This window comes from Phoca vitulina, unplaced genomic scaffold (assembly GCF_004348235.1).
Source record: "Phoca vitulina isolate PV1807 unplaced genomic scaffold, GSC_HSeal_1.0 scaffold60, whole genome shotgun sequence".
NCBI classification, from domain to species: Eukaryota; Metazoa; Chordata; class Mammalia; order Carnivora; family Phocidae; genus Phoca; species Phoca vitulina.
The window spans coordinates 976,769-987,218 of record NW_022589763.1 but is presented as its reverse complement, the minus strand read 5'-3'; the positions used below and the strand labels follow the sequence as shown (position 1 = coordinate 987,218).

Sequence of the window (10,450 nt, the reverse complement as noted above, 5' to 3'; positions counted from 1 at the left end):
TATTTATTTGAGACAGAGAGAATGAGAGAGAGAGAGCACATGAGAGGGGGAGGGTCAGAGGGAGAAGCAGGCTCCTCGCTGAGCAGGGAGCCCGATGCGGGACTCGATCCAGGGACTCCAGGATCATGACCTGAGCCGAAGGCAGTCGTTTAACCAACTGAGCCACCCAGGTGCCCAGGTTGCAACTTTTTATCCCCCAAACCCCAGGCCCCCACTGGTCTGGGTCTGCAGGTTGCAACTTTTTATCCCCCAAACCCCAGGCCCCCACTGGTCTGGGTCTTCAGGTTGCAACTTTTTATCCCCCAAACCCCAGGCACCCCCCCTCTGCTGGTCTGGGTCTGAGGGTTGCAACTTTTTATTCCTCTCACGGGTTTTGCTTGCTTGAGTTTGTAACTCTTGTTTTTCCTGCTTGTGGCCTCCTCCTGCCCCCAATTAACAGTTCCTAGCTGACTTATACTCAGAGCCAGGGCAGATGTCCCTCAGATGCGCAGAGCACAGCTGTGGGGCCCTGAGGCCGTGCACCCTGACTGGCAGCCCTGTGTTGCAGACAGCCAGCTGGACATGGAGGTGTCCGAGTTCCACGAGGAGACCACGGTGAAGTTCTCTGAGCTGTCCGAGGAGCTCCTCTGGGAATACATCGACAGCGGGGAGCCCATGTGAGTCCCTCGTACGAGGACACTAATCCTGTGCGTGGGCGCGCCGCCCTCATGATCTGATCCCCTCCCAAAGGCCCCACCTCCTAACACCGTCGCCTTGCAGGTTAGATCTCGATATATGAATTTGGGGGGTGCGGGGGGACACAGACATCTAGTGCATAGTCATCGTGTTAGTGTCCCGATTACAACGGGGGCCAGGCTCAGGCGGTCAGTGCAGGGACTCAGGTGATGCCCGTGCTAGAGGAGCAGTCGGGGCCGGGGGCTGCAGGCAGGGCCCGTGTCAGGACCTGAGCTGCCCTGTGCTGGGACGGTGGATGAGAACCACCCACAGCGTGAGAATCAGTCTTTCTTCACGTGCGGCCGTCAGGTGAACCTGTGGCTACAGGGCTGAGCACACCTGCTCCCCGTTCCGTTTCCCCCCATGGAACGGGGCTGGGTGGGGGGCAGGTGCATGGGTGCAGACGCCAGGGGACGGTCCCACTGCCGAGGACGCCCTGAACTGACACCTCCTGCCGTTTTAGGGACCGGGGTCTGGGGCAAGCAGAGGAGGGAGCGTGAGGTAGAAAGCACTAGGCGCTAAGTCAGGGTCCGGGAAAGGGTCTTTGAAGTGCCATCTTCGGTCCCTAAGGAGGTCTTGGCTGAGGCTCCTGGACCAGAGATGCGGACGTGCACAAGAGCACAGCTGGGGTCGGGGTCCTCTCTGCACTGCCCCCGAGACTGCCGTGCCCCGGGCCTGGCGTGGGAGGGAGGTAGTGACCCTGGGGGGAACCGCCCAGGACACCTTGTCATCGCCCCTGGTGGGACCAAAGGATCACTTGGGACTTTTCCCGGAGCCAGACTCCTCACTGAAGCAGCCGGGGTGATGGGCCGGCCATCCCGTCTGATCGCATGGAATGAAGCCATCCACCAGCCACCAGTCTTTTGACCCTCGAAACTTTGATTTCTCCTGTAATCTTCCACCTCCTCTCCCTCCCGCCCCGTTCTGCTTCCTTCCTCCCCGCTCAGGGACAAGGCCGGTGGCTATGGGATCCAGGCGCTGGGCGGCATGCTGGTGGAGTACGTCCACGGAGACTTCCTCAACGTCATGGGCTTCCCCCTGAACCACTTCTGCAAGAAGCTGGTGGAGCTGTACTACCCGCCTCGCCGCGAGGACATGCAGCGGGTCAAGCACGACTCCATCCCACCTGTCGACACTTTCGAGAACCTGAGCGACGTGGAAAAGGGCAGCTCAGACCCTGCTCAGGGCAATGAGGGTGGCGGCCACCGAAGGGCAGAGGCGGGCGGTGACAGAGGACAGGTTCCTGCTGGCTCCCAGGGAGCAGACTCTAACAGGACAGCGGAGATCACGCCCCCGTTCCCAGTGGGCCTTCTGGAACTCGTAGATGGCTTCAAAGCATCAAAGGTACCTGTCTGAGTGTCCTGGGGCAGCCGTAACAAGTGACCGCAGACTGGGGGTTTAAAACCAGAGAAATTCATCCTCCCCCAGGTCTGGAGACCAGAAGTCTGAGATCCAGGCGGGGCAGGACCACTGAGATCCAGGTGGGGCAGGGCTGCTGAGATCCAGGAGGGGCAGGGATGCTGAGATCCAGGTGGGGCAGGGCTGTCCTCCCTCCCGAGGCTCCAGGGGACGGTCCTTCCTGCCTCTTCCAGCTTCTGGGGCTCCAGGCGTCCCTGGGCTCGTGGCCGCGTCCCTCCCATCTCTGTCTTTGTCCTCACGTGGCTTCTCCTCTGTGTCTGTGTCTCCTCTTCTGTTTCTTATCAAGGACACCTGTCATTGGATTTAGGGCCACCCTGATCCAGGATGAGCTCATCTCAGATCGTTCACTTCACATCTGCAAAGACCCTGTTTCCAAATATGGTCCCCTTCTCAGGTTCTAGGGGTCAGGACTTTGGCATATCTTTTTGGGGCCAGTGTTCAGCCCATAAGAGTGTCCGCAGCTGGTTTTCCGCCTTCACTAAATGGCTGGGCACAGAGATACTGACTTCAGGGGCCACGGAGGCTGTGACCTGATATCCCAGGGCGCACACCCTGGCGTGTGAGACTCCGTGCTCAGGGCTGCAGTGGCCGAGGCCTGTGCCCAGCGGGGGCGAGGTGTCTGGGGTGTTTGAAGGTGAGCAGCGGTCATGACCCCAGCCTGGGCCCACAGTGCATCGCTGGCCGGCTTCTCTGCAGCCCAGGGAGGCCGGGCCAGAATGCTGACCGGGCAGCAGCCTCGGGGTGCCCAGCATTCCCACCGGCCAGGTGGCAGGTGGACTCTAGCACCGGGTCACCAGCTGCCTGGAGGGATCTGCGACCTCGTCCTGCTGTGTGGCCTTGGGATCCCAGACAGCTGTCCCAGCCAGAGGGTGTCCCAGGTGGGGTGGGAACCTGTAGGCCACTGAGTGCTCGCCGGAGCTAGCCGGTGCCTGGGACTGTGGCCTCCCTGTCCTTCCTGCACGGTCACAGACACTTCCAGGAAACACCGGGTGCCCAGGCCAGACTGGACAGCGTCTCAGGCAGAAGCCTACCTGGTCATCTCCCACCATCTCTGCCAAGGATGGGTCTGGTAGCGGCCGTCCCTGCACTCTGCCCTTCCACGCCCACGCAGCTCGTGCATCTTCTCTCTGGCCTTCTCCCGCTGCCCCACTCGGCTGACCTCCCAGCTACCTGAGTGGCTCTGGGCTTGAGAGACAGCAGGGAGATGGCCCTCCCTGTACCTGGGCTCTGCTGGGGCCACATCAGTGGCTCTGGGGATGCTGGGGACACTGGGTGGGGGACTGCAGACCGCCCCTTCCCACACTCCACCCCTGGCCACCTCCCTGTGACGGCCTTGTCAGGGGCAGGAGCTCTCATGATTAGGAGAGGTGGTTGTGCTGGGTTGTACCTCCAAATACCAAGTTTCCCTGCAAGTAATAGTTAAAACAGGATTGCAGCGGCATCGTACCATCACTCGATTGAGCTATACTGTGGTCCTGGCATCTGCCTATCTTTTTCTTTTTAAAGACTTTACGTATCCATTTGATGGGGGGAGAGGGAGCATAAGCAGGGGGAGCGAAATAGGGAGACGGAGAAGCAGGCTCCCCACCGAGCGGGGAGCCCAATGTGGGGCTTGATCCCAGGACCCTGGAATTATGACCTGAGCCGAAGACAGATGCTTAACTGACTGAGCCAGCCAGGCGCCCCTTCTCTGATCTGTTTATCTACCTACCTACCTATCATCAAACTATCATCTATCTATCTACCTGTGTACCTATGATCAAACTATCAATTATCTGCCTATATATCTATTTATCTATCATCTGTCTATCTCATCTGTCGTCTATCTACTTGCCCACCTGTGTATCCATCTGCCCACTTAGTGCATCGTTCTCCTTACAAAGGTGTCCCAGTGGTCAGGTGAGCTGACCAAGCTGAGGGGCAGTAGGGAGTCTCGGAGCATATGTCACCTTGCCAGGTCCATCACGGTAGTTCTAGAAGCAGCTCCGCGTCTGGCCCTTTGCGGATGTGCATCAGTTGTCACAAAAGGTTTTTGCGTTACAAGCTGAGAGCAGCGTGAGTGAAGGTCATCGCTGTTACCGGAGGCCATGTGTCCTGAGCTTCATAGAGACTCTGCAGCTGAGGACAGCCCTTTGCCTCCAAATACTGTCACATCCTGAGGTCCTGGGAGTTAGGGCTTCAACATACAGATCTTGGGGGAAAACACAATTCAGCCCCAAACCGCAACATACTGGTTTTTCTCCCATGGGACAGTTTTTCCGCTTGGTATTCACTGATGTGCTTTTGCCTTGTGCAAACCTTGTACCAGCTGGAGCCTAAATCCGCGGTTCTCTGGAGGAGACATTTCTATTGACAAGTTAAATACGTTTCACAGCTTTGACCTCCATGTCTTGGGTCTATAGGAGTCAAAAGTGCAGGACAAGTCACGTAGTAAGTCTAATTGTACTTGTTTTTAATGGACAGGCCCTGTTCATAGCTTGCAAGCTGAAGGTGTTTGATGTACTAAAAGATGAAGCCCCACTGAAGGCCGTGGATATTGCAGGCAAAATTGACGCCTCTGTGTGTGGAACTGAACGGCTCCTGGATGTCTGTGTGGCCCTGGGATTACTAGAGAAGACAGACAGAGGTAAGAGGACATTGAAGTGTCTTGCTGATAATCGCTGTCGGTGGAAGTAAGTCACCGAGTGAAGGTGGCTTCTAAGCCAAGGCAGGGAGGACCAGACCCCCGGAATGTGGCTTTTCCCCAAGGGTAAAAAGCAGAGGATGGAAGAAAGGAGACATAAGTGTATGTGGGGGGGTGTTTGTGTGTGCGTGTGTTAGGAGAGTGACTTCTTTATGGGCTCTGCTCTCAAAGGAGCTGTATCACTCAGGGTTCACCAGAGAAACAGAACCAAAGGAACATATATGTGTGCACATCATAGATACATGTTTGTTTTTACTTATTTAGACAATTGAGATGAATGGGTGGATACACATAGACAGATAATGGATTGGTAATAGACAGAGATGAAAAATAGCTAGGTAGGTAATAGGGGATTTTGATGGATAGACTGATGGATGGATAGATGGAAGGAAGGACAGATGGAAAGAAGGAAAGATGGTTGGATGGATGGACAGAAGGCAGGAAAGAAGGAAGGAAAGTAGGATGGAAGGAAGGATGGATAAATGGATAGATAGGAAAGTAGATGGATGAACACATGGATGGGTGGATGGACAGGTGGATGGATGGGTGGATGGATAGGTAGGTAAGTATGTAGATGGATGAATGGAAGGAAGGATAGATAGATAGGCAGGAAGAGAGGTGGATGGATGGATAGGTAGGTAGATGGATGGGTAGATAGGTGGTTGGATGGGTGTATGGATATGTAGGTAAGTAGGTAGATGGATGAATGGAAGGAAGGATAGATAGGGAAAGAGGTGGATGGATGGATGGATAGGTAGGTAGATGGATGGACAGGTTGATAGATAGGTAGATGGATGGATGGATAGGCGAGTAGGTAGATCAATGGATAGGTAGGTAAGTAGGTAGATCGATGGATAGGTAGGTAAGTAGGTAGATGGATGAATGGAAGGAAGGATAGGTAGGAAGAGAGGTGGATGGATGGATGGATAGGTAGGTAGATGGATGGACAGGTGGATAGATAGGTAGATGGATGGATGAATAGGTAAGTAGGTAGATCAATGGGTATATGGGTGGTTGGATCGGTGGATGGATGGGTGGGTGGATAGGTAGGTAAGTAGGTAGATGGATGAATGGAAGGAAGGATAGATGGATAGGTAGGTAGATGGATGGGTGAATGGACGGGTGGGTAACAGTGTGTTTGCTGAGATGAACCAGACTCTGGAGCATGGTCTCAGAGCAGACAGTCGTATGGATGGTCCCTATGGATGGCTTGGGAATGATGGGGGAGGGTCGAGGACCCCAGGCAGGTGAGGCACCTTCACTTCTGTGATAAGGAGGAAAGCGGGGTGCTGGCATGGGCCCCAGAACCTGCCCTTTGCACAAAAGTCATACAAACGTCTGGTTACAATTTGGAGCATAGAAAGCAGAACTTTCTCCTCACCCAGATCATTGTAATGATCTCCTCTATCAAAAATAATGATTGAACCTAGAGAAAGTTCCGGGTGTCCAGACTTTTGATCAGCGCGGAGCTTCTTCCTGCACATTTTTGCCACGGCCTTGCAAACCCTGTGGACCATGCCCACACGTGCTCGTGGGGCATTGCTGCTCTTCCGAAGGCCCCTTTGGAAGTAACAACATTTAAGTATTAAAATGGGTGCAGTGCTGTTCTTTATCTCCGATGATTACAGTTGGTGGGGCCTTCCGTTGAGAGATAGGGGTCGCCCCCACCATCCCCTCTACCCCCAGCCTCCCATTCTCCAGATGTGGGTGCCCTAGAGGGGCTCTTGGGGACCAGGTCCTACAGACAGCCCGGCTGGGTGTGAAGAGGATGGAGGGAGGAAGAGCCCCACCAGTCCAGGCTCTCCAGAGAAACAGAACCCGGGGGATATAGACCTGCGGGTGTATAGCAAGGAGATGGGTCATCCAGCTGTCGTGGGGGGGATGGTTGAAAATCAATTCACAGTGGCCCTGAAGTCTTGAGGCAGAATTCCTTCTTGCTCAGCAAAACCTCATCCCTGCTCTTAACGCCTTCGACTGATTGGGCAGGGCCCACCCACATCGCCTAAGGTCATCTGGTTCTAGATGTCAAACCACCCTCCACAGCAACATCCCGCCTTAGCATTGCATTGAAGAACTGGGGACCGTGGCCCAGCCGGGTGACTGTCCCCGGGGCTTTGGGGGGATCGCCCGTGGGGACGTCCACCTCTTTGGGTAACCCAGGAGTCCACCTGCGTGCTGGGTCTGGGCTTGTCTCCCTGTGGAGCCGCCCCCATGTCAAGACCCCCGCTGTGGGGTCTGCTGCCGTGTCCCCGTTAGGAGCCCCCATGATGCCTTGTCGCGTCAGGTTACTGCAACACGGACCTGGCAGATCTGCATCTGGCGTCAGACGGCGAGTATTCTCTGCACGGCTTGGCCATGCACAGCAACGACCACGCCTGGAACCGCTTCACAGACCTGGAGCTCGCCGTGCGGGAGGGAGCCAACGCGGCTTTCGGGGGGAAGGCGGAAGACCCCGTTCAGGTACCGTAACTCCGGACGTTCGTTTTCACGTCACCGGCGTAGCTTGCGAAAGGACCGATGGGTGCAGAACCCGTCTCCTGCCGGTGGGTTAACCGGGACCTGTTAGAAAACCACGGAATGTCGGCCTCCCTGACGTCAGGAATCATCCGGGGAGGCCGCCGCTGGCTGGCTGGCTGGCGTGGGTGGGGGGGCACGGCGGGGGAATGGCATGCTGGGTGCCTGGCTGCTCACGGCTCCGATGACCGTAAGGGCCAGGCAGCGCCCGAGAAGGAGACAATGTTTGTAGGACCAGGCTCCGGAGGTTGCATGGAATTAACGCACCGTATTTCCTACCTGCGGTTAAATCGAAGGGACCCTGTTACTCAAGTCACGGTTTGCAAAGCACTTCCTGCCTGTGTCTCTCCCTCGTTCCCCTTTCCCCTTCGAGAACTCTTTGGGGGTCCACAGGCAAGACTGCGGTGTGTCCTGTCGGGCCCTCCGCCTCCGGCCGCAAGTCTGGGTCTGCAGAGCGGGACCCGATGGGTGCTTTGGGGTGCGCACGGCCATCCGCGGCCTCGCTCCCCGGCAGGCAGCGTTTGCTGGGAGCAGAGACCCACGGTGTTGAGCCAGGCTCTCCGCAGGATGCAGAACTGAGCCGGCCAGAGCACGCGGCTTGTATCCAGTCTGGGCGAGAGGGACGGAGACAGACAGTCTCAGAACCCCACAGACTACGGGGCTTACAAACAACATACATTTCCTTCTCACGGTTCTGGAGGTGACGTCCACGGTCAAGGTGCCTGCAGAGTCGGGGTCTGGGGACCCCTGCTTCTTGGCTCATACTCAGCTGACTTCTCGCCGGGTCCTCACGGGGTGGAAGGGGCAGGGGGTCTCTGCAGTGGGGGCTGCACCCTCATGACCTCATCACCCCCCCCAAGACGCCCACCTGCTAACACCATCCCCGTGGGGGTGAGGTTTTGACATAGGAAGTTGGGGGGGGTGGTCGGACACAGAATCATTCCGTTCCTAGCAGAGACAGAGACACAGAAAGACCCACACTCAGGTGGACAGAGGGAAGCCGCAGACGGGGTCCCCGGGAACAGAGCGGGAGGGACAGAGAAGCTGCACACGTGGACCCCACAGGGGAGCTGGGCGAGGCGCGGTTGTGTCTGGCTTCTGATCAGACTCTCGGCAGCACGGTGCCGCCTGCAAGGGCCACTGGGGGACTCCACCCCGTACGCCCTCCTGCTTGTTGTCCAGGGAGACCCTTCGTGGGGGTCTGGGGCCTCCAGCGTGACCGTCCCCATGACTGACTTCAGATCTTAGACGTGGGCATCTGTTAGGATTAGGATGGGCGGACTCCACTGGAGCTGGACCCCAACCCACACCCACACTGCTGTGCTGGATACGGCCCTGCCCCCACCGGACCCCACCCCAGTCTGCTTCTGCCCCACCCAACCCCCACCTTCTCCTCCAGTCCCTCCCCCACCCAGGTGTGCCTCGCAGGACTCTCCAGCCCCCAACCCTGCTCTGCCCCATCCACCCCCTCCCACCCCCCCCCCCCCTCGAAGCCCCCCCCCCCCCGCCCGGGCCTGACTCTGTCCCCCCAACCCTCTCCTGACCCAGCTCTCCCCTCCCCAGCTGCCTTCGTCCCACCCACCCCCTCCCTACACCACTGTGCTGCATCCAACCCCCTCCCAGCCCAGCTCTGCTCCAAAAGAACCGCCCACCTGGGCCTGGGTCTGTCCCCCAACCCCCTTCCTGGCCCAGCTCTGCCCTAGTGCTCCCCGCCCCGTGAGCCCTACTGAGCTCCCTACCTGCAGAAACACCCAGTGGCCCCCAGCCAGGGTGCAGGAACCCCCTGGGCCTCTGTGTGGCTCTCCTCAAACCCCGTTCTGTTTCAGAGCAAGCAGACCAAGCTGCAGTTCATGCGGGCCATGCACGGCCTCACCAACCTGACCGCACGCCAGGTGGCCACAGCCTTCGACCTGTCCCGATTCACCTCCGCCTGCGACCTGGGAGGTGCGTAGCACCCCCACCAGGAGTCAGGTGCAAAGGGCTCCGTGCGTTTCTTATGTTAAGTCATGCCCACCTCATCTGCTAATGAGACGTCCAAAATGGGTTTCTGTCTCTACAAAGCACCTAAGGCCTTGAATTTAGCTGCCGTGGTGGGGCTTGGGCAGATAGTCCCAAGTGTTAAGAGGTTCTAGCGATGGGCAGGGACCCCCCCCCCCGTAGAGTCTATAGGGCCTTTTCTGGTGGCTGCTGACGGGCGAGACAGGATCGCAGACCCCGTCTGCCCCCATCCCATCAGCTCTAATTATGCCCCATATAGTTTCCACCCCATCCCAAAGCCCTCCTTATCCTAGGACCACAGACGGGAGGAGCAGATTCCTGCTTAAGGGGTCCAGTGGGATTGGGGTCCCAGGGGGAGCCCAGAGCTACCAGCTTTCATTTGCCTGTCATCTGCACACCTTTCCTCCCAGTGGCCCAGAGCGGGTGCTGTAGCGCCAGCCATCACATCTGCATTCTTGCACCAGAAGAGATAAGAGTGCAGCCCCCCACAGCTGGGCCCTGATGCTCCCTGCATGAGTCTGTGGCCACCCCTGCCCATCTGCGTTGGGCCCGCATGGGCTCGCGCACCGGCTAGCGAGGTCCTGACCCCGAGGGGCCCCGAGGTCTGCATGAGGCAGCACAGATCTCTGCCACCGGCTGCCTTTCGTTCGCGGTGCTGGTCTTACTCTGTGTGCTCGGCCATCAGTTTGGTCCTACCAAGGTTGAATTTGGGAGACCAGCAAGGGTTTCGTCAGCGCCAGGCGGTCGGGTCACAGAGTCTGCGTTTGCATTCCTGTAGGCTGCACAGGTGCCCTGGCCCGAGCGCTCACCCGGGAGTACCCGCGTCTGAAGGTGACCGTGCTTGACCTCCCGGAGGTCATCGAGCACGTCCCGTGTTTTCAACCTGAAGGACGGCAGACTGAGCGGGTCAGCTTCGTGCCAGGTCAGGGCTTCTTGGTCTTTGCCGTGAGTCAGTGTTGGGCCCGCCACATCTGTTTCTACAGAGGGTGTGCATGTCTGCGTGTGTGTGTGTGTGTGTGTGTGTCTTCTGTGAATGCGTGTGTTTGCATACGTGCATACCTGTGTGTGAGGTGTTTGTGTCTCTGTGCACGAGCGTGCAGATGAGTGTGGTCTCTGTGAGCG

The 10,450-nt window shown here is 57.7% G+C and overlaps 1 protein-coding gene across 2 annotated transcripts in view; it reads left to right on the top strand.

Moving 5' to 3' along the window:
* ASMTL (acetylserotonin O-methyltransferase like) overlaps positions 1–10,450 on the top strand; it is a 23,187-nt gene that overhangs the window by 5,644 nt on the left and 7,093 nt on the right. For both annotated transcript variants that reach the window (XM_032391190.1, XM_032391191.1), the window contains exons 6-11: positions 548–656; positions 1,662–2,058; positions 4,597–4,759; positions 7,101–7,276; positions 9,157–9,274; positions 10,107–10,250. In XM_032391190.1, the coding sequence (XP_032247081.1) occupies positions 548–656; positions 1,662–2,058; positions 4,597–4,759; positions 7,101–7,276; positions 9,157–9,274; positions 10,107–10,250 (1,107 nt within the window). The remainder of the gene's footprint in view (positions 1–547; positions 657–1,661; positions 2,059–4,596; positions 4,760–7,100; positions 7,277–9,156; positions 9,275–10,106; positions 10,251–10,450) is intronic.